General features: G+C 37.3%; 1 protein-coding gene across 2 annotated transcripts; it reads right to left on the bottom strand.

The window, feature by feature from the left end:
* Window positions 1–24,493, bottom strand: SCRN3 (secernin 3). Of its 2 annotated transcripts, XR_004803856.2 has the most exons (9): window positions 24,247–24,463; window positions 21,381–21,553; window positions 18,785–18,966; window positions 17,334–17,533; window positions 16,676–16,888; window positions 9,569–9,731; window positions 8,416–8,596; window positions 6,935–7,102; window positions 3,219–3,355 (listed from the first exon to the last, which is right to left on the bottom strand). XR_004803856.2 is itself a non-coding variant. In XM_025460230.3 (8 exons), the coding sequence occupies exons 1-8, from the start codon at window positions 24,263–24,265 to the stop codon at window positions 3,185–3,187; spliced, it is 1,302 nt and encodes a 433-aa protein (XP_025316015.3). In that variant the 5' UTR covers window positions 24,266–24,493; the 3' UTR covers window positions 1–3,184. The 2 variants fall into 2 exon arrangements, 1 of the variants encoding a protein (XP_025316015.3); XM_025460230.3 differs by lacking the exon at window positions 6,935–7,102 and having other exon boundaries at window positions 1–3,355; window positions 24,247–24,493.
* Window positions 24,494–24,521: the final 28 nt, after the last annotated feature.

Raw genomic sequence — 24,521 nt, 5'->3', positions numbered from 1 at the left:
TATGTACCCCTCTGTTTATTGCAGTATTATTTACAATAGTCAAAATGTGGAAGCAACCCACGTGTCCAATCATAGATGAATGGATAAAAAAGATGTGGTATATGTATACAATGGAACATTATTCAGCCGTAAGAATGAAATCTTGCCATTTGCACCAACATGGATGGACCCAGAGGGTATTATGCTAAGTGAAATAAGTCAGGAAGAGAAAGATAAACATCTTATGATTTCATTTATATGTAGAATTTAAGAAACAAAATAAACGAACACCAAAAAGAAGAAATGGACAGAGAACTGGTGGCTGCCAAAAGGGAGGTGAATGGGGAGATGGGTGAGGGATTAGAAAAAAAATGGATAAAAGTGTAGTAAGATATAGATGGGAAAGATCAGCAGGATCTTGTTGATAGTTGTAAAGGATTGGAACTCATCTCAATGACTCTTGAGTTTTAGACTCAACAATAAGAAAATGAACAACCTGATTTTTAAAATGAGCAAATGATCTGAACAGATTATCTCACTAAAGAAGACATACAGATGGCAAATAAGCATATTAAAAGATGCTCTGGGGACCCCTGGCTGGCTCAGTGGTTAAGTGTCTGCCTTCAGCCCAGGGCGTAATCCTGGAGTCCCAGATCAAGTCCCACATCAAGCTCCCTGCATGAAGTCTGCTACTCCCTCTGCCTGTGGCTCTGCCTCTCTCTCTCTGTCCCTCGTGAATAAATAAATAAAATCTTTAAAAAAAATGAAAGACGCTCTGCATCGTATGTTATCATCAAATTAAAACAAGGTACTACTATACACCTATGAGACGGCCACAATCCAGAACACTGACAATACCAAATGACAAGGATGTGAAGCAACAGAAACTCTCATTCACTGCTGGTGGGAATGCAAAATGGCAGTCACTCTGGAAAATAGTGTGGCCGTTTCTTATAAAACTAAACATACTCTTCCCATACCATCCAGCGCTCATGCTGCTGGGTATTTACCCAAATAAAATGAAAAACTTAGTCTACACAAAAACTGGCATGCAGATGTTTATAGCAGCTTTATTCATAATTGCCAAAACATGGAAGCAACTAAGATGTCCTTCATAGTGGATATCAGCAACCAAGATACCCAATGTAATATTACTTGGCACTAAAAAGAAATGAGCTCTCAAGCCATAAAAAGACATGGAGGACTCTTAAATGCATATCACTAAGTAAGTTAAAGAGCAAATCTGAAAAGGCTATATTCTGTATGATTCCAACTATATGATATTCTAGAAAAGGCAAAACTATGGAGACAGTAAAAAAGTAGTTGTCAGGGTTAAGCAGAGGGAGAGATGTATAGGTGGAACACAGATGATATTTAGAGCCGTGAAACTACTCTGTATGATACTATGATCATTAATACATATGATTATATATTCGTCCAAACCCATAGAAGGTACCATGAGTGAACCTGATGTAGACTATGGATTTGAGGTGATAATGATATGTTAGTATAGGTTCCTATATGTTAATATAGGTTCCTTGCTATATATAGCAAATATACCATTCTAGTGTGGGATGTTGCTAGCGGGGGAAATTGGAGGTGGGACAGGAGGTATGTGGGAACTCTGTACTCTCTGTTCAGTTTTGCTCTAAATCTTAAATTTGCTATAAAAAATATTTTCTTAAAAATTTCCAGGACAGCAATTCATGATTAGATTTACACTTCTAAGAGATCACCTGGGCTGCAGTGATCTGTATGAATAGAGATAAAAAACAAAAATGGGTGTAGAAAACAGCTGAAATTGTCCAAGTAAGAGATGGTGGTAGTTGAGTCTAGTTTGGTGTGGGAGGAGAAAGGGAAAACATGCTGGCCCAAGGGAGAGAGTAAGATTCAAGTATGTGTCTCTAGATAAATGAACAGCCTGCTTAGTTTCCTCATATTAAAAGAGAGATAAGAGGTGCAGGGGTTGGCCAAGGGTTTTCATGATTTGGAGAGAACCTAACACTGAACCATAACTGAGTACCTGAGATAAGTCTCTCTTTTGTAATGGCAGCCCTCAATTAAACAAGAGCAATATCAGGCAGATTATGGTTTTTATGAGGGAACTTTTTAAGAAACTTCCTGGGCACTCTTTAAATATAATGATTTACTGCTTTAGTAATAATCCTAATTACAATGATAGAAACCAGTAAATATAATATAATCAAGTACCTAAAAGAGATATTTATAGAAACCAATAAATAGTGTTATTTGGAGTTGGAATTTTCTTTTGTTTTAAATTTGCAACTTTGAGTCTTATTTGTAATCTCTATGTGACTTTAACAAAGTTTTATAAGCTTTGGGTAGATATTACTCAGTTACAATGCTTATAATACATTATACACTATAATGTTCTTAATGTTCATAATACACTAACAATTCTATTTCGTTGCCACTCTCACTCGTGTTGCTGTTTTCAAGTGAATAGAAATAAAATTTGAGAAAGATTCAAGACACAGAAAGAGTATTTCCTAAGGTCTTGGTTCCCTTAGCCATTTCCTAATCTCCAGATAAGCTCTTCTAAAAATATTAACATAAAAGCCTTTAAAGGTGCATAGCATAGCTGAAAAACTTTGATAATTAGAGGTAATCGCTCACTGGTCAGCCAAACTTTTTTTTTTTTTTTTTTTTGGTCAGCCAAATCTTGACAAAAAGCATGTTTGAGTTTAATAAAAGTGCATTTGCAGAATTAATACACTGTAATAAGACAATGTATAAACCTATAAAATTTTGCTAGATATGATTAGTATTTGCCTAATGAGAAAAAACTCATTACTCAAGAAACAATAATTTCCATTACTAAAGAAAAATCTGCTTTCTCGCTGTAATTGAGAAAATTATTTGAGGGCTATAATAAACATAAATCCATGCATTATTTCAATGTTTTATACTTTGTAGAATATTTAATTATTTTAATTTTTAAAAGGCATTATGGCTAAAAAAAACCCCACAAAATATCTGAAATACATCCTGACTATCCCATGATATATGTGACTAATTCCAATGTTTTTTTCTTTCTTAATATTTCAGCAAAGCTATATGTAGTTTTAATAGGCCATTAACATAAATTCTATTAAAGAATAATCAGATCTGCTCAAGCTAGGTTCTATCATTTACCAAAGTGATAGATTCAGACTTTGAAGATTGCTGACCATTTATATGACCACTAAGGACTAATGTTTGACTTATAAATTCTAATTTCATCTTTTACACACTGAGGAAAGAGATTAACAATTTTATCCCCATCAAGGTGCTTGTTTTGAAGAATTGATTCTATCTCTTTGAATAGTTCTTTCTCCAGTTTCCTCATGTTATCCAACAATGTTTTGGCTTTTTCCTGAAAAATTAAAAAATAAAAATAAATAAACACACACAAATGTACAAGTCTAACCAAATTCCAACTCACTTCTACAGGCAAGATTTGTTCATTCTAGTTTTCACTTCTATTTTAGTTCCCCTCCTCATATTCTTTAAATATAGAAGGAATGAAATTCTTTGGGAAAAATCATTGTTCTAGATTAAGTTAATGGATTAACCCAAATTTATTAGTTTTTTTTTTAAGATTTTATTTATTTATTCATGAGAGACACAGAGAGAGAGAGAGAGAGGCAGAGACACAGGCAGAGGGAGAAGCAGGCTCTATGTAGGGAGCCTGATGTGGGACTCAATCCCGGGTCTCTAGGATCAGGCCCTGGGCTGAAGGCAGCACTAAACCACAGAGCCACCCAGGGATACCCCTATTAGGTATTTTTAATAGAAAAGATAATAATTGTGTAGGATTAGTCTATAAGCAAGAAACCTAAAAGACAACAAGGACCATTGAAATTATGATGTTGTACATGGGGAAAGTTGCTGAAAATTGAGGCTAGGATATTTTTATGAAGTTAGATCTTCTATTTTTTTTAAAGATTCTATTTATTTATTCATGAGAGACACAGAGAGAGAGAGAGAGGCAGAGACACAGGCAGAGGGAGAAGCAGGCTCCATGCAGGGAGCCCGACATGGGACTCGATCCTGGGTCTCCAGGATCACACCCTGGGCCAAAGGCAGCGCTAAACCACTGAGCCACCCAGGGATCCCAGATCTTCTATATTTAAAACCAGTTTTATCAGATTAAACAAAAGAAAAAGAACAGCAGTATTCAAGGCAAAGAACAACTAAAAGAAAAGACATTTTCTCTATGATTCTTCCATTTCAAGAAGTGGGGGTGGGGGAAGGCCATGGTTCTTACAGAATGAAGCAATTTTTAAGTTATTGATGAATTACCATGACCAGTTATAGGGTAGGTACTGAGAGAAAAAGTATAGAAGAAGAAAGTTATTAGAAAGTGAGCATAATTTTAAAACTGTGAACCATTATAGGGCAGAACTCCACAAAACAAAGATTCTTAACCTTAATGTATACTTTAAAATCAATTGTACCGACTTTTTCTGAAGAAATGCTACATTACATATCAGTAGGGAAAATGTATTTTGTCCACAAATGGTATTGAAATAATTGGTCAGCTCCTAGAAAACAAAGTTAGAATCCCTATTTCAGGGCAGCCTGGTGGCTAAGCAGTTTAGCGCCTCCTTCAGCCCAGGGCATGATCCTGGAGACCTGGGATGGAGTCCCTCATCTGGCTCCCTGCATGGAGCCTGCTTCTCCCTCTGCCTGTGTCTCTGTCTCTCTCTGTGTCTCTCATGAATAAATAAATAAAATCTTAAAAAAAAATCCCTATTTCATAACATACACAAAAATAAACTTCAGACAAATTAAAGAACTAATTTTTTTTCAAATACACACATATACTAGAATAAAATACAGAAGTTATATTTATTTTGAGGTGAGGCTGGCCTTTTGAAGCATGAAATCAAGATGCCTTAAAGGTGAAGACTAACAAATATAATTGACTAGACTTAAGACTTCTGACAAAAAAGTTAATAAACTGAGATGAAAATTTTGCAGTATAACAAAGACTCAAAATTCACATATTTTTTTTCTTTTGAGGCAAAGACAAAAACAACCAAGAAACAGTTGAAAAATAGGCTATGGAAAAAAAAGCAAGTCATTTGAGAGGAAATACTAATGGCCAATAAACATATGAGAAGATTTTTAACTTCTTAGTAATCAAGAAATGTAAATTAAAACTACCAGTAGCATTAACCCTATCTAAGACATAAAAATAGAGGGACACTTGGGTGACTCAGTGGTTGGGCATCTGCCTTTGGCTCAGGACGTGATCCTGGAGTTCCGGGATCAAGTCCCTCATTGAGTCCCTCATTGGGCTCCTGGTGTGGAACCTGTTTCTCCTCCCCCTGCCTGTCTCTGCCTCTCTCTCTCTGTGTCTCATGAATAAATAAAGTCTTTTAAAAAAAAGATATAAGAGTAGAAACCGAGAAAGACAAATACCATATGATTTCACTTAGATGTGGAATCTAAAAAACATTGTAAACAAAAAGCAGAAACAGACCCATAAATACAGAGCAAACAGATTGATGGTTGTCAGAGAGTAAGGGAGTGGGCAAAATGGATAAAGAGGAGAGGGAAATAAATGTGTCCAGTTATGGAATGAAGAAGTCATGGGGATAACAGGCACATAAAGAATATAGTTAATGATACTGTAATAGTGTAGGGTGACAGATGGTAGCTACACTTGGGGTGAGCATAGTATAGGGTTGTCCAGTCACTATATTGTACACCTGAAACTAATGTTAACACTGTGTGTCAACTATAGTTCAATTAAAAATAAGTAGACTAGAACCCAGCTCTTTTACACTTCTTCCCTCAAATTCCATTGTTTTTCTACAACTTTCTGCTATCAATCAATATTTAATGCCTGCTAAATAAAGTCTAAAATAGTAACAACAGCTTTTAAATTTTAATTTCAGAATTAATTGGAAAAATGTCAATGAGCAATTTAACAAATATTTAATAAAAAAGTGTACAAAACCAACCTCCCAGAAGCAATTGTGGGGAAAAGGAAGCTGATAATTCTTGAGAGCTACAGTAAGCAATGAGTGCAGTATGGAGGCTGCTCAAGGAGGAATGAAGGAAAATCCCTCCAGAGCAGACACTCTGGAAACATATCACTCAGGAACTTGAGCAAAGGCTAGAAGAACCAGTGGACTCATCATTTTTCACAGGGGTGTGCTGAGTCTGGAGGGTAAGCCAAGCCCATGCAATGTATGACACCACGGCCACTGGAGTGGGCTCTCATCAGCACATTTAATGGGCTCCTAGAACAAATTGTTTGCCTCTCACTCCATGCCACCAGGCTACAAAAGTGTTTTGGCTCTAAGCTTCTTGTTGGTGTTGTTGTTTTAAAGATTTACTGGCTGGGTAGGGGCAGAGGGAGAAGAAGAGAAACTCTTAAGCAGACTCTGCACTGAGCAGGGGGCCCACACGTGGCCAATGCTACGCTCCATGTCAGGCTCAATCTTATGACCCTGAGATCATGACCTGAGCCAAAACCAAGAGTCAGACACTTAACTGACTGTGTCACCCAGGAGCCCCTATGCTCTAAGTTTTAAGTTAAAACAAAGATAAAACAAAAATAGTGTCAAGAATTCACAGCAAGGGGATCCCTGGGTGGCTCAGCGGTTTAGCACCTGCCTTCAGCCCAGGGCCTGATCCTGGAGTCCCAGGATAGTCCGACATCGGGCTCCCTGCATGGAGCTTGCTTCTCCTTCTGCCTGTGTCTCTGCCTCTCTCTGTGTGTCTCTCATGAATAAATAAATAAACTCTTTAAATAATAAAAAAAAAAAAGAATTCACAGTAAATAGGTCTGGACAGAACTCTCTGCTTTAAGCATAAGGAAAGCAGGGGGGGGGAATGGCAACCATTCTAACATACCACAGACAAAAGTAAATAAATAATTACCTGGAGGACAATTAATTTAATTCACTTTATGTGGAAAAAATGTAAATGTATATACCTTGATGAAGTTAAAGGAATTATAGGCAACAGAAATCAGGAGCTGGTATAAACAGGTGAGAAAAGGTATAAAATGGCCAATCTTTTCCTTCATTGAGGGAAATCAGTTGATAGTTCTTTAAAAAACCTTTAGGGTGCTCTTCCATTTCCTTCTAGTCTATTTTTATCTCTGGGGGAGAGAGGGAAGAGGATAAGAGGACTGAAGAGGTATGGATATTATAAAATTGTCAATCTATCCATGTATCTGTCCCCCCAAAAATGTATCTGCTTATTTCTAGAGATGAGATTTTGCATATGTTAATCTCCTATAATACCTACATTTAAAAAACACAAGCATTTATCTTTTTTTTTTTAACTCCAACTCATTATTATTATTTTAAGTCTAAGAGGTGTTAAGCACTTTGCATTAAAATTCATCTACGGCTATATGATTAAGAACGTTAACTGCCCTCCAATAGCTTTGTTAGGAGATATAAACTAAGCAAACTGCTTAAACTCCATAAGTCTCAAATTCCTTATCAGCAAAATAGACATAGTAATAGTAGTTACTCTTTTTTTTTAATTCTACAGTTTTATTTTTTTATTTTTATTTTTATTTATTTATTCATAAAGACAGAGAGAGAGGCAGAGACACAGGCAGAGGGAGAAGCAGGCATCATACAGAAAGCCTGATGTGGCACTCGATCCAGGGTCTCCAGGATCACGCCCTAGGCTGCAGGCGGCGCTAAACCGTTGCGCCACTGGGGCTACCCAGTAGCTATTCTTAAACTGGTTGTGAAGATTAAATAAAATACTCTGTGTAACAGTACCACGGTGCTGAGTGGATAGTAAATGCTCAGTAAATATTAGATACTGTTATTACACTTAATATACTAAATTTCCCTATAAGACTCAATGCATTCTTAACCATTATTTTTAACCTTTGGTTATAGCTCTCCTAGAATCTAAACTATTTTTAGCATCTAAAGCACCTAAACTTTTTTTTTTTTTGAGACAGAGAGACAGACAGACAGACAGACAGGCAGAGGGAGAAGTAGGCTCCATGCAGGGTCTGACATGGGACTCCATCCTGGGTTTCCAGGATCACACCCTGGGCTGAAGGTGGCGCTAAACCGCTGAGCCACCCGGAATGCCCATCTAAACTATTTTTAGGGATCCCTGGGTGGCGCAGCGGTTTAGCGCCTGCCTTTGGCCCAGGGCGTGATCCTGGAGACCCGGGATCGAATCCCACATTGGGCTCCCGCTGCATGGAGCCTGCTTCTCCCTCTGCCTATGTCTCTGCCTCTCTCTCTCTCTCTCTCTCTCTCTGTGTGACTATCATACATAAATAAAAAAAATAAAAAAATAAAAAAAATAAACTATTTTTAAACCTATTTTTACATAAAGGAAGGAAAGAAAGCTGAGATTCCAAAGTTCAAAATATGGATTGAATCACATTTGAAACTCTTCTTAATGATAAAACAGAATCTAATTTAGTCATACCTCCTTTTTATCTATTACTTCCAATGCCTGTTGATGCTTTTGGTAGAGTGGGTGCCTTCTGTCAGGCTTATGCTGGAAACGTGGCTTCTTCTTAACTGGATCTTCAAGTCCAAATGTTGGTGAACTGGTATCCAATAGTTGTGAAATATTTGGCACAAATATGAAAGGCTTAAAAACGGACCTAGAAGAAAATGTCTTCATTAAATTGGCTTGCGGTGATATAAAAGTATTAAGCATTATTCTAAATCTTTTAAGATTCCCTCTAGTTAGAAGTTTCTATTAATTTGTTACATACTAACTGTTCCTGTCATACTAGCTATACTCACATCGGTCTTTCCTGGTACACTGGGCTCTCTCCTTTGGGGCTGGGGATCGTACTTTCTTTAGCCCTGTATTTCCACGAACCTAACAAAGGGCCTGGCACAGAAACAGTGTCAAATGAAAACACAGCTCATCATTTTCTACTGCAAACTCCACAGGTGAACGGTAAGAGCAACCCACAATGTTATAGATTGAGGATTGGGATTTGGAATGAAAATCAACAGCAGTATTAATAAAGCATTCACAAGTCTCATTCCATCTTCTTGAAAATATCTTTAATAACATGAAAGACTATAACACTAGGAAATAGTGAACATAAGATCATTTCTAATGTCATGTGCATTGAGTTCTGTGGGAGACATTAATGACTAAAGATAGTCTGTATAAATCCGACTTTAGATATAACTTCAGCTACTGATAGTTTAAATTTTATATGCATGTATTTTCTAGATATGAGTAGATAAGTAACCATCTAAATCCGGCACAACTACATCATTTTATCTTTTTACTGTTATTAATCATCTAATATTGTAATGCTGAATCTGCAAAAGAAAACCATCTTCTTTTCTTGACAATTTTAAATATATTTGGAGAAAGAGAGTAGGGATAACTGCATACAAGAAACTATTAACATTTTTGTCCTATAAAAATGAGAATAGTTATGGCAATTATACACATATGGAAATGGCAGGCTACAACTTGAACAGAAAATGCTTCCAAAAATTATTGTCATTTTTGTGTAAGAAATATTTAGCCTGGCAAAATCACCAACAGACTAGTGACTACCCTACTCCCTGAGCCCTTGTTGGTTTACAGTATTTTATGACTTTACCTCTCAGGATCAGGAGTCCCTGTAAAGAAGTGAATGCAAGGAAGGCTGGAGTCTTGAGGTAAAATAGAAACCATGCTTGCAGTGGTCAGGAATTCTCCTTCCATATTAATGCCACTTGGTTTATCTCGGAGAATTTCCATCATTGTTTCAAAAGTTATATTTCCTAGGGAAATCATTTTAAAAATCACCAAATACATACGAATTTGCATACTGACGTAGTGTAAATACTAACTGCTTTCTTTCAATAATATATAACATGAGATAATGGTCTAGGTATAAATTAAATTAGAGATTGACTATAAACAAACATTGTATCATAACTATTAGTTTCATTCCACTGTCGTAGAAAGATTTTTTAGAAAAATATAAAATACAAAGTCTCAAAAACCATTACATCAAATAAAATCTGTAACTTCCTCAGAAGGAATAAAAAAATGCAAAATACATTCAATCTGGTTGCTCTTACAAAAATCTTTAAGGTGTATTTAGTTAGCATTACTGACAATATTCAGTAACTATTATCTGAGTGTATCCATTCTTTTTAAATCTTTAAAAAATTTTTTTTAGATTCTATTTATGTATTTAAGAGAGAGCGAGCACAAGCACAGGGAGTGGCAGGCAGAGGGAAAGGGAGAAAGAGGCTTCCCACTGAGCAGGGAGCCAGCCATAGGACTTGATTCCAAGACCCTGGGATCATGACCTGAACCAAAGGCAGACAACTGAGCCACCTAGGTGCCCTGCTTACCCTTGCTTCTATGGGAGAACATTTTTTTCAACCTGAAGAACGACCTTTAGTATTTCTTTATGCCAATTAGTGACAACTTCTGTTTTATTTCAACTTCATTTTTGGAGGAGATTTTCACTGGGTATAGAGCTCTAAATAGGTAATCATTGTTTTTCTTCTTCACTTTAAAGGCATCCTTTACAGTCTTCTGGATTCTTTTCCTTCTGTTGAAAAGTTATTTGTCAGTCCTATATTTGCCCCTTTGTAGCTTTCCCTCACTGCTTTTAAGATTTTCTCTCTTACTGCTTTTAAGATTTTCTCTCTATTGGTTGTTGTTTGGGTTTTTTTTTTTCCTTCAGAAATCTCACTAGGATGTGCCCGGGTATGGTTTCTTTTTATTTCTTCTTGTGGTCTGTAGAGCTCGAAGCTGGGGATTAATGACTTTTATTAGTTTGGGAAAATTCTTGGCCAGTATCTCTTCAAATATTGATTTTGCCCCTTCATATTCTCTCTTTCCTTCCCTGCCGGGACTCCAACTCCATATGTGAGATCTTTTCACCAAGTCTGAGAAGGCTCTCACACACTTGTCTACATTTTCTAAACTTTTCTCTCTCCATTTCAACCAAGATAGTTTCTACTGACCTTCCAATTCACTAATTTCTTCTGCTATGTCTATTCTGTTATTAAACCAATTGGTATCTGTTGAATTCTTAACTTCAGTTATTAGAATGTTACAGTTCTATTATTTCCATTTGATTATCTTCATAAACTCCAGTTCTGTAATGAAATTCTCCATCACTTCATCTAATTTTTTGAATATCTAAAATATACTAATTTAAGTCTGTCTGATGAAGCTAGTTTATGGATACCAGTGGATCAGTTTCTACTGTCCACTTTCTCTTGGTTTTTAGTCATTTAGTCTAATACCTTGGCATGTCTGATAATTTTTTATTGAATGTTAGACACTATGGATGAAAATTTGTAGCAGCTCTTCATGTTTTCCTCAACAGAGGATTTAATTTTCTTCTGGCAAACAAACAGAATATAAGTAGATTACCTATTGGTCCAGTTGAGACTGGCCTAGTACCTGTTTCTTCTTACTCCTAAGGTGTAGCTTTCCTGGGGTGTTTCTTAGGCCTGGTTGACTATTAGATCTAAGTTTTGTCCCTAAGGCCTTGTGAGATTCCCAAATCTTACATAGCTTTTTAGACTTTTAGCAACTACTTTTGTCTTGATTTCTCAATGTCTCATTCTACATTTGTGCTACTTACAAGTCAACAATTGCTTTCAGGAGAAATTGTGACATAGAAGGTCAGGTGCTTCTCAAAGTGTAGCTAGTCATTGCTCCATCTCTTGGATCTAGGCCCTCATGTCCTGTCTTGGGTGCTCACCTATGTCTTCATATTTTATAGTTTTTATAGTTATTCTTTGGGGGGGGGGGGAGGTTAGCCTACGACCACTTATTCCTTGATAACCAGAAACAGAAATCCGGCTCAGTGCTTTTAACCACTCCACTATTGTGCCTCCCATCAGTCTCTTTTTAGCCTCAAATAGTATCAATTTTCCAATAATAGTAACAAACATGATAGGCCCATATTGTAACAAGCACAGTTAAAAAAAAATTTCCTGCCATCAGATATTTTCAGATACTTTATATTGGAAACATTTAACTACTGCATTAAAACTATTTCTAAAGAAACAAATAACTTTCATTTAACACAGTTGGTTGACCACAGGTATTTGTTTCCTCTCTCCTAATACCCTATGACAATGACTGTAAAGGAATAAAATATGAAATAACTCACAAAGACAAAGAGAGCATGAAAAGCAAGAATTTCCCCCTACCCCATTCCCATGATATATGGGAATAATTAAAAGGAAAAAAGCTTACAGGAAGTCTGTACTCAAAATGTGATTCTATGACATTTCAAATTAAAATAAAATTGACTTCCATATAAAATAATCTAATGTAACGCCCTCAATCATTACATGTTACCAACTGTTTTATGTTAATAGCAAATTTTCTGTTTCTCTTTAGGAGAGCTATGACTTCCAATTCAAGAAAAATAATTTATACATAACTTGTTATAAGAGCAAATTTTTCTGTTAATTTTGAGAAAATGCAGGGGAAAAAAAAAAACAAGACTGCACCTGAAAACAGCCTTTAACTTTAAAACTAAACAATAAAGCAAAAGCCTGCCATCCACACCTATCTATCAGACATATAGCTTCTGCACCTAGTGAGATTTTAAAATGATTCAAATCTAAATTCCTGTAAATGGCAAGTTTTAATGAAAACAGTGTCAGAACCATAACACTGCGATAATACAGGTATTATGAAAATGTTTTCTGTATTCAAAACCTACAATTCTCAAAATGAAGGGAGGATTTACATGATCACTTGAGTAGGATAGCTATAAGTAATCCACTAGCAAGCATTGAATAAGTACTGAGACTGCAGTAGCAGGGTTCAGTAAAATGAATGCAAAACACAGGGTGCAATTTCACTGCAATTTAAACTAGTTATTTAAAATACATGAGTGAATACAGATACAATTTGGATATACATGCAGCACAGTTAATAGCTATCAGGTAGCTGAAAAGAAGAAAGATAGACTCTTCCATCTAGAAAAATCATAGGAAAAATTAACTATAATATGTACTAGTAGACAATTTTCTATGAAAGTATTGGAAAGACATTTATTCCTTTGGCAAGCACAGAAAGCTAGATGAACTGTACTTTATACTTGGGGAGAAAAAAGTTTCATGTCAGATGCAATTCTTGCTGTAATCACATATGCATTTCAAATCTATATATAATTCAATTATTTTGTAAATATAACAGAATTAATTATTATGATTCAGTGGCTAATTAATTTATTTATTTTATTTATTTATTTTTTTAAATTAATTTAGTTACTTCTACTTTTCTTTCTTTTGTCCAATTACTCTAAACCCTAGGATTCTTGACATTTTCCTCTCCACCTTAATTATGTGTTGTTATTCTTCATTTTTTTTTAGGAATACCTGCTAATTTATGTCCCAAGCCTCTAAGTTTATTGCCAGAAAAAAGTATACAACAGCAACCTTTGTTAAATTATTTATCTGTAAGTTACAACTTAATTTAATTCAATTAAATTTAACAATCCTGGGATGCCTGGGTAGCTAAGCGGTTGAGTGTCTGCCTTTGTCTCAGGGTGTGATCACCAGGGTCTGAGATCAAGTCCTGCATCGGGCTCCTTGCAGGGAGCCTGCTTCTCCCTCTGCCTGTTTCTCTGCCTCTCTGGTGTGTCTCTCATGAAAAAATAAATAAAATCTTAAAAAAAAAATTAACAATCCTTTGTTAACTTAATAAAAAAATACTTATTTTTTTTAAAGATTTTATTTATTTGTGAGAAATACACAGAGAGAGAGAGAGAGAGGCACAGGGAGAAGCAGGCTCCATGCAGGGAGCCGGACATGGGACTTGATCCTAGGTCCCCAGGATCAGGCCCTGGGCTGAAGGCAGCACTAAACCGCTGAGCCACCCGGGCTGCCCAAAAAAATACTTACTAAACACATGGAACATACTAATGCAAGACACTGAACTAGCTGCTGAGAGAATAGAAGCTCAAAAAAGAGAGTCTGGGGATCCCTGGGTGGCTCAGCGGTTTAGAGCCTGCCTTTGGCCCAGGGCGCAATCCTGGAGTCCCGGGATCAAGTCCCACGTCGGGCTCCCGGCATGGAGCCTGCTTCTCCCTCCTTCCGTGTCTCTGCCTCTCTTTCTCTCTCTATGTCTATCATAAATAAATGAATAAATCTTTAAAAAAAATAAAAGAGAGTCCATTTTTTTCAGTTTCATAGAGGAGATAAATGAAGAACAGTTTCCTCATTTGTGAAATGAAGGTAATACCTACTTCACATAGTTCCTTAGAGAAGATAATACAATCACTTAGCACAGTGTCTACCCATTAACAGCTTTTAACAAATGGGAATAGGTACTGCTACAATTGCTACTCAGTCTCTACTTTTACAATAATAGTAAGTCTAAAAATCCTTAGAATAATATATTTTAGCATTCTCTACATATCCATCACATGAAAACAAAAGATAGTCTAAATAATCTATTTATAAAATGACAAACTAACATTAAGAAATTTTATTTAAAAACCTTTCAAATGAAAAGACATTCTTCTGGAAAGAAAAATATAAGTAAAATACTAAATATTTTAAAACAATGATATTAAGGCATTCAAAAAACATTGTCACAAACTTTTTTCTGTCATACCAAATAACTAACATATTACTAATGTGTTTAATGAATACCTAAGAAGTAAATATCAATCATTGATCTATCTCGGAGCAGTTGCTTTCTGATTGGCTTAAAGAATCATTTTATCCTTCAAGTGAAACAGAATATATTAGTCACATATTTTGGAATACTGTGGAATGACCCATTAGTAGTTAATTGGTACCCAATAATCTTCTAAATACAAGTTACTTTGCTGGAGATATTTGGAAGCAAAGGGGCAAAGACACACTACAATTTTTTTTAAGAGTTAATAGTAAAAAATAAATAAGTAAAATAAATAAATAAACAAACAAATAAATAAATAAGAGATAATAGTAACTAAATTTAAAAATGGAAAAAAGACATACTAATAAAATACAATTTAAAAATTACAGCTTTTCAACAAACTTAATTCTAATTAAGAATAATTAGACAAGGGGATCCCTAGGTGGCTCAGTGGTTTAGTGCCTGCCTTTGGCCCAGGACGCCTATATCGAGTCCCACAGGCTTCTCCCTCTGCCTGTGTCTCTACCTCTCTCTGTGTGTCTCTCATGAATAAATGAATAAAATCTTTTTTAAAAAATGAAAAAATTCTAAATACATTAAATAGAATCACCTACATTATATATTGTTAACTAAAAAGAAATTATGTGCGGAAAAGTGTATATGGCATACTTCCATTTCTTTAAAAAAAGAGAAAAAAATTACATATATATTTTTTGTTTCATTAAGCATATATTATCTCTGGAAGAATACAGAAGAGATTGCCTATGGAAAAAAGAAATTAACATTTAGGGACAGGATAGGAGGAAATGACTTCACTGTATACTCCTGTGTGCCTGTGGATTTTGAATCATGAGAACATATTTCTATAAATAAAATAATGTCATGGAATATTAAATGACATAGGAAGGGGTTCTGCTTTCAATTAAGCTAAGTAAGCTCCTATCAGACCAACCCTCCCTTAGGTAGCTATAAACTTGGGACAAAAGACAGACTACCTAAAGGTTCTTTACAGTTAACAAAAGTAGGAAAATTATGGACAGGGCCTTTTGGAAGATGGGATGAAGCAGAGGATAAATTTCCTATTTTTGTTTTGGCTTCAGCCCAAGGGAAGGCCACAGTCAACAGTGTGCAATATTGTGCAATTATTTACAGAAAACCTCTGGCCTGAAGAACTAGAGGTCAACCACAGGTATTAGAAAGTGAAGGAGAAATCCCTTAAGAGACAGAGTTAGAGATAAACCCCCCAAATTCTGTGGGGGGAAAAAGCTACCCAAATTTCCATCTGTTTTGTGAATCAGGATGTGGGGTAGACTGTAAGCAGCCTGCTAAAGATAAAAGAACTGAGCTGACGTTTGAGCTGCCCACCAGTAGTTTGCAGGTTGAATACAACCAGTTGTCTAGCAGACAATTATCAAGAGTTACTCCTTTCTAGGTGAGTTTTGGTGGTTTGTGGCTTTCAAGGAATTAGTTCATTTCCTCTAAGTTTGTAATATTCCTGTCATTCTCCTAATGCCATTGGGGTTGATATTTTTCTTGCACATAACTTGTGCTGTCTTCCTTTTTTTTTTTCAAACTGTCTAGGGTATATCAATTTTTAAAAAAGATTTTATTTATTTATTCATAAGAGACAGAGAGAGAGGCAAAAACACAGGCAGAGGGAAAAGCAGGCTCCATGCAAGGAGCCCAATGTGGGACTCGATCCGGGAACTCCAGGATCATTCGCTGAGCCGAAGGCAGACACTCAACCGCTAAGCCACCAGGCCCAAAACTTATAATATTAGTTCACAAAATTTCAGTTTAGTAAAACTATGTCTTACTAAGAATAATTTCTTCAGGGACACCTGGGTGGCTCAGCGGTTGAGCATTTGCCTTCGGCTCAGGGTGTGATCTCAGGCTCTGGGGGTTGAGTCCCGCATCAGGCTCCTGTGGGGGAGTCTGCTTCTCCTTCTGCCTATGTCTCTGCCTCTCTCTGTGTGCTTCATGAATAAATAAATAAAATCTCAAAAAAAAAGAGAATAATTCCTTCAAAACCAGATTTTATCATACCAACCTTATATTCAGGCAAAATATAATTTTTCATTCTGATATTTTTTAAATGATAAAATACCTTTGTGTTTATTCAGAAGCCTGTAGCCTTCACAGTATCTGCCTGGTGAAATCTTCATCTTGGCTGTGTCAAGGTAAGAGTATGTTGCAGCAAAATCAAACTCCTTTTTACCATCCCACCAACCTTTCTGCTTAGCGTAGTTTCTCAGGTCTGGATGTTCCCGATCAATCTTGGTTGTTATAGAAAGCTGATTAGAAATATTACGAACTCCCTCTATTTTCAAAGAAGAGTGGAAGGAAAAAAAAATCACATTTAACATATTGTATTTATTTGTACATTATGATTCCTAATCACTATTTAAATGTGAATATAGACCTCTAAATTTTGTACCATATGCATTTGATGAACATCTATTACATACTCAGAAAGATAAAGAGGGTGCCTGGGTGGCTTGGTCAGTTAAGTGTCTGACTCTTGATTTAATTAATATCATAATATGAAAAAGAGAGAACACCACCTTTTTCTCTTTTTCAGAAAAGCTCTTTGTAGTACTCTTTCACTGTTACATTCTTTCAAATTTTTCATTTCCCCTGCAGTTCAACTCTGCATTACACTGGATTATAAATCTTGAGAAATAATTAAATGTAATGTCTGTAGTTAAGGGGTTATTTTTTTAATTGTAAAACAAATTTAAAAAATCATGAAAAGTAGTCCATACCTTGTACTTTTTCTGCTGCCCAGTACTTCCCTGCAGTCTCCAGAATCCAGGCTTCATTCCTATCAGCTATCAGGAAACTGTTGTGATAGCTAAATACCATCCTACCCTCTGAACAATTTCCACCCTGGCCATATTTTTCTAATAGATCAACAATGACATTGAGGGCTTTTTCAGCTGTATCAGCTCTTTCAAGGCCAAGTCTAAAATAAAAATATAAAAGTTTTCATATTAAAATAAATTTCCATCATTTTTCTTAAATAATTTCATGTACATGAGATTTTTTGTTTCTTTTTTTTAAGATTTTATTTATTCATGATAGACAGAGAGAGAGAGAGAGAGAGAGAGAGAGGCAGAGACACAGGCAGAGGGAGAAGCAGGCTCCAGGCAGGGAGCCCGATGCAGGACTTGATCCCAGGACTCCAGGATCATGCCCTGGGCCAAAGGCAGGCAGGCACTAGACCGCTGAGCCACCCAGGGATCCCCAATTTTTTTGTTTATTTCAAAGTAAAAGTTATTTTAAGTTAATGGATAAACTAAAATCCAACTTCTAAGCCATTCCTTCTGAAGTCAGTTTAGAATCATGAAAACAAAGTTTCTGGAGTCAAATAGATCAATGTTCAAATTCCAACTCGGCAACTTATTAGCAAGTTGCTTTATCTCAGAATCTCATCTATAAAATGATGATAATAATATGTAGTCTATGAAGTTACTGTGAGAATTAATTATGGTCTGATAAAGTATGTTAGGTATTTCATATAATTCACATAAATGAATCATAATTTTCAACTCTTTCCCTTCTCCCAATTAATAACCTTGAGTCTTCAAATTACATGCCTATATAGGCATATGTTGGAGATACTGCAGGTTCAGTTCTAAACCACTGGAATAAAACAAATAGTGAAAAAAAAATAAAATGAATTTTTTGGTTTCCCAGTGCATATTAAGTTATGTTTACACTATTCAATAGTCTATTAAGTGTGCAACAGCATTATGTGTAAAAACAATTACATCCCTTTATTTAAAAATTAATTTTAAAATACTTTATTGTTAAAAAAAATGTTAACCATCATCTGAGCTTTCACCAAGTTATACTCACTAATCACAGATCACCATAAAAATATAATAAAAAGTTTGAAATGTTGTGAAAACTACCAAAATGTGACATAGACATGAAGTGAACAAAATCTGTTGGAAAAATGGTGTCGATAAACTTGCCTGACACAGCATTGCCACAAACCTTCAATTTGTAAAAAATGCAGTATCTATGAAGTATTATAAGGCAAAGTATAATAAGATGAGATATGTCTGTACTCTGGAGCATTTTAATACAAACTATAAAGGATCAACGTCCAAAATATGGGGAAAAAAAGGAAAATAAAACTTATAAGAGTTACACCAAAATTAAAAATTTAGACAAGTTCTATACTGGAAAAATATAATTAAAAAATAACCTGACAAGGTCCATGCCCAGTAGCGCCTCTTCATCACAAACTTCTTCTCTCCCCCATACAGCTTCATTCCCAATGCAAACTCCATGCTCATTGGCTCCCATTTCTGCCCCCCATAACCAAGCTGGGCGACTAAGGACAACAGCATAGGTTTCAGGAACTTGATCAATTTCTATATAAGTACACTGTAAAGAAAGCCATAGCAACAACCAAAAAAGAAAAACTTATTAAATTCCAGAATCTTAAAAATCAAGCAGAAGACATGCCCATTATGAAATAAAGTGCAATTTAAAATTTTCAATCATAAAATCATTACCCTTTAAACATATTCAGAATTTACCCTGAAGCTTTTATTCATTGAAATCAAGCATCTCCTATCACAAAGCATTCTAAGAGATATGGTAGTTACAAAGATGAATCAGATACAGATTTCCTTTCAAGAAACTAAAACTTTTTTTTAAACAATATCTTTTTTTTTTAAAGATTATATTTATTTATTCATGATAGACACAGAGGGAGAAGCAGGCTCCATGCAGGGAACCCGACATGGGACTCAATCCGGGGTCCCCAGGTCACGTCCTGGCCCGAAAGGTGGTGCTAAACCACTGAGCCACCTGGGCTGCCCTTAAAATTTTTTTTTTTTTAAGATTTTATTTATTTATTCATGATAGTCACAGAGAGAGAGAGAGAGGCAGAGACACAGGCAGAGGGAGAAGCAGGCTCCATGCACTGGGAGCCCGATGTGGGATTCGATCCCGGGTCTCCAGGATCACGCCCTGGGCCAAAGGCAGGCGCCAAACCGCTGCGCCACCCAGGGATCCCTGCCCTTAAAACTTATACATTAACTGAAATACAACAAAATATAAAGTATAAGGCCCATGAAGAAAAGTAAAATGAGGTGCTAACAGAAGCTTAAGAGAGAGATGGTTTCTAGTTGTGAAATCATGAAACATTTTTAGAGGAAGATGTATTGACTTAGGCTTAAAGAGAGTAGATCTCAATCTCAATGTCCAGTATTTCTTTTTTTTTTTTTTAATTTATGATAGTCACACAGAGAGAGAGAGAGAGAGGCAGAGACATAGGCAGAGGGAGAAGCAGGCTCCATGCACCGGGAGCCTGACGTGGGAATCGATCCCGGGTCTCCAGGATTGCGCCCTGGGCCAAAGGCAGGCGCCAAACCGCTGCGCCACCCAGGGATCCCTCCAGTATTTCTTAATTAGTGACATAAGTTCCATATAGCAGCGCTTATATACAATAGAATTGCTACAGAAGCCTCTGTAACATGTGGAAGTCACCCATCTCGTGTGTCCACCATAGTGAAAGAATAAGAACCACTGGTTTACAGAACAGGAGAAATTTAAACATAAAGAGAGAAAGTGGAAATGGATTCAAGATGAAAAAATAGTCTCAGAAAATAAAAGGCCTGTATACAGAAAACATCTAATATTTAACATATTTTAGTATTAGAATATCAATAAAATGAAATCTAAAAAATATATACCTTAGCAATAAAAGCATAATATGAAACTTTTACTTTAAGTTCCATGTTGAAAGGAGTTTTTTTGAAAGGATTTTTAATAAAAATTTTTAAAGGTCTTTTAGTTAATGAGTATACTACAAAATGACTGCATAAAATGCATGTGCTTTTTTTAAGATTTTATTTATTTATTCATGAGAGGCACATGGAGAGAGGCAGAGACACAGGCAGATGGAGAAGCAGGCTCCATGCAGGGAGCCTGATGCAGGACTTGATCCTAGGACCCCAGAATCACCACCTGAGCCAAAGGCAAACACTCAACCACTGAGCCACCAGGTGCCCCAAAATTCATGTTAATAGTGTTATCACAGGGCCCCAAAAGCCTTTTTTGAAGATAAAACTTTTATTTCCAGAGACTGTAATTACTTTCCCTTTTCTACACCAATCAGAATCCTTTCTGTCCATCAAACTCCAGCTGAAACCCTAGTTCCTGGTGAAGTCTTCCTTGATCTCTAATCTGAAAAAACTGCTTTCTCCACTGTTGTCACAACTTATTGTTCTTATTTAAATTTAGCATTTAAACCACCCTACTTTATAATGGGGTTAGTTACATGTACATCCTATTACTCTACTAGACTCTAAACTCTTAGAAGACAAAACTAATCTTGACAGCAGGCTTTAAATCCTTGCCCTATTTGACATGCTTGCATAAAATAAATATTCAAATACTTGATCAAAGAAATAACAACGGTTTTTATTGTTATTTCAGCTTCCTTCAAATCACTGAAATAAAAGACCAGATAGTATAGTTCTGATTCAAATTATTTTTCAATTTAAATCCTTGAATTTTTAACTTCTATAATCTCTACCAAATAGCTAGCTAATGATCAATACGAAAGCTGTTTATGGGCAGCCCGGTGGTGCAGTGGTTTGGCGCCACCTGCAGCCCAGGGTGTGATCCTGGGGACCTGGGATCAAGTCCCACGCCTGCTTCTCCCTCTCCCTGTGTCTCTGCCTCTCTCTGTGTCTCTCATGAATAAATAAATAAAATCTTAAAAAAAAAGAAAGCTGTTTATTTTATTTTTAAAGAAAACTTGCTAACAAAACATGTACTTTACTTACCTGAAGATGTTCTCTCGGGTTATCATGAACTGCGGCAGGAAAATAAACTATCTCCTGTACTTCATCGCACAGTCTGTCTGAATTTTTTCCAAAAATAATCCTGTTATCAACCGTTGCCGGAGGTAATGCCACAAAAGTATCACAGGAACAAGGTTCCATTTTTTTTAAAAAAACTATAAAAACACATAGAAAATTCAAAATAAAAAGAGAAAAAACGTTTTTAGTATACACAAAATAGAAATTTCACTCGATGGCCAAGGGATGTTATACCTAATAAAGGGTATTCATTGAAGTTTTAAACTTTATGCTGTCTACAAAAATCAGTAAGAAAATGACTTAGGAATGCATTTTGTAGTACAAAAATCAGTAAGAAAATGGCAATGACCAGTACCTTCTTCTAGTCTACAGGTCAAATTTATTCTCTAAGATCTTCCTTTCCTGATGTGTTCCCTGAATCTCCCTTCACTGTTTCCATACTCGGAAACCCCTGCACTTTACTACTATGTAGACCATATCTGTGTACACATGTGAGTCTCCTTCTAGACAGTAAGGTCCTTGAGGGCTGGGAGTACGCTTTATTAATTTTTGTATTCTCACCACCTGAATTTATGAAAAGTCCCAGTATTTCCTCAAACGAGAATACCCACAGATTGTAAGACTGAGAACACTGAAAGTTTAAAAGCTTTTTAAAAGCTGACTCGCTGAATCAGACAAATACAAAACCATGTCAGTAAAATTCCTAATTGTTGATACTTCCAGGAAGAAGCTCACAGAAATAATTTGTAAATCCTGACTGTAGAATTTAGTATCAAGATTGTGTCTTCAGGGGAACCCTGGGTGGCGCAGCGGTTTGGCGCCTGCCTTTGGCCCAGGGCGCGATCCTGGAGACCCAGGATCGAATCCCACATTGGGCTCCCGGTGCATGGAGCCTGCTTCTCCCTCTGCCTGTGTCTCTGCCTCTCTCTCTCTCTCTCTCTCTCTCTCTCTCTCTCTCTGTATGACTATCATAAAAAAAAAAAAAAAAAGATTGTGTCTTCATTTGTAACTTGGAAAATCTTAAACCCCTGATTTCCCATAGAACGTGTGTGCTTCCAGAGTGGACATACTGTTTTAGAGTTTCCTGCTCTCCTTTATTTTATAATGACCAAACTTTAGAATGGCTTTACACAAACAGATGCTAGCAATTTAAAACAGAATATAAATCTGGTAAATGTTTTCATTCGAAAGAGAACAGAACGACTCAAGAAAGAAACACCATGAGCCTGAAACTCTTAAAGACTTTTTTCTCTTTTCCTGTTATTGGAGGAGGGAGGTCACTAGCCTGCTGGGTGAACTTCAACCTTTGTGTCCTGGATCGCCTTCTATTTGTGTTCTGAGCTTAGCTCTACCACTGCACAACCTGGGGAGGCTCCTTAATCTCCATCTAAGCCTTCCCCCTCCTAGGTAAATCCCTCAGGAGGCTCTTATTAGAATTTAATAAGACAATGTATAAAGCTTTTTTGGATTTTTAAAAATATTTAATATTTTAAAAATATTCTATTTATTTATTCATGAAAGACACACAGAGAGAGGCAGAGACATGAGCAGCAGACTCCCTGCAAGGAACGCGATGTGGGGGGACTCGATCCCAGACCCTGGGACTGCACCCTGAGCCAAAGACAGACGTTCAATCGCTGAGCCACCCAGGCTTCCCCCCGCCCGGGGGGGGGGGTGCATATTTTATTTTATTTTAAAATAAAAATATTAAACATTTAAAAAATATTTATTTATTTATCCAAGCTTTTTTGCATAGTGCATGGAACAAATCAATACAGGCGAGCTCGGTTCTTGTCTCTTGTAGTCCAAGAATGAATCTTGCGGACAAGAGAGCGAGCAAAGCGATGGAACTTTATTAAGCAGAGATACAGAGAAAGCTCTCAAAAGGGAGAGGGGTCCAGACAGGGTTACCACCCAGGGCTTTTAGGGTCTGTCTTTATAGGAAAGTGACCAGGGAACTTGGTAAATTTCTTATCAATATCACGGTGGATATTTAGAAGGAACACAGTGGGGGCCTGTGAGCATCATCACAACAAGATGTTTTTGTAAATGTCACGAGCTCAAACCAGGGGTTCCCCTCTGGTTAGGATCTCCTCCATAACATCCCTCTACATCTGGATCTCTGGGATCGCTTAGCAGCCAGGTAAAGGGGGATAACTCCCTAACATTTTGGAGCTAGGGAGCTAGGTTTTGTTTTTTTTTTTTTTCCTGTCTTCACCGTCTTATCTGTTTCCTCGGGGTGGGTAGGAGCCCGACTCTGGGGGCCTCTCCCTTATCCTTCCCTGCAAGCTGTTATTATTATTGGACAAAAGGGTAAACTGCTCCCAAGAGGATTATTCTCGCTATCGCACCCCCCGCCTCCCTGCCAGAGGGCTTGGTTGCTGGAGCCCCTGCAGCAGTAGCAGCTCCGGGCACCCAAAACCCTGGGGTCTCGGGGCAGCCCGGGTGGCTCAGCGGTTAGCGCCGCCTTCAGCCCGGGGCGTGACCCTGGAGACCCGGGATCGAGACCCACGTCGGGCTCCCTGCGTGGAGCCTGCTGCTCCCTCTGCCTGTGTCTCTGCCTCTGTGTGTGTGTGTGTGTCTCTAATAAATAAAATCTTAAAAAAACATGGAGCTGCACGACGGGGGTCGCAGGAGAGGCTAGGGAACAGGCCACCTCGTTGGTAGAGCAGTGGGGGAAGCTCGGGAGCCCTTGCCAGCTCCTAAATACGCATTCATCATTCAACAAATGCCTATGCACATCAGGCACACGGTACAGCCGGTAACAAAACATAAACCCTCTCGCTCCTTGTGGACCTTGGCAATTTCCAGGGCACAGGCTTTAGCTCACCGAGAGCTTTCAGAAGCATCCAGAGTTTGCACGAGAATTCGCTACTTCCACAATGCAGACGAGACAATCGGTGCGGAGACTTTAGGTAAGTCGAGTCAGAGTCCGCGGAAGGGACACCTTCGCACAGCCCTGCCCACCCGCAGCCGACCCCCTCCCGGAGCCCCCGGGCCGCCACGCAGCACCTCCCGGCTCGGCAGCTCCACTGCGCACGCGCCCTCTGACAGGGGGCGGGGCCTGCGGGGCGGGCGAAGGCGCGAGTTGCCGGAAGTGGTCAC

Source organism: Canis lupus, chromosome 36, assembly GCF_003254725.2.
Source record: "Canis lupus dingo isolate Sandy chromosome 36, ASM325472v2, whole genome shotgun sequence".
In the NCBI taxonomy this organism is placed as follows: Eukaryota; Metazoa; Chordata; class Mammalia; order Carnivora; family Canidae; genus Canis; species Canis lupus.
This window is presented reverse-complemented; position numbering and strand designations above follow the sequence as displayed.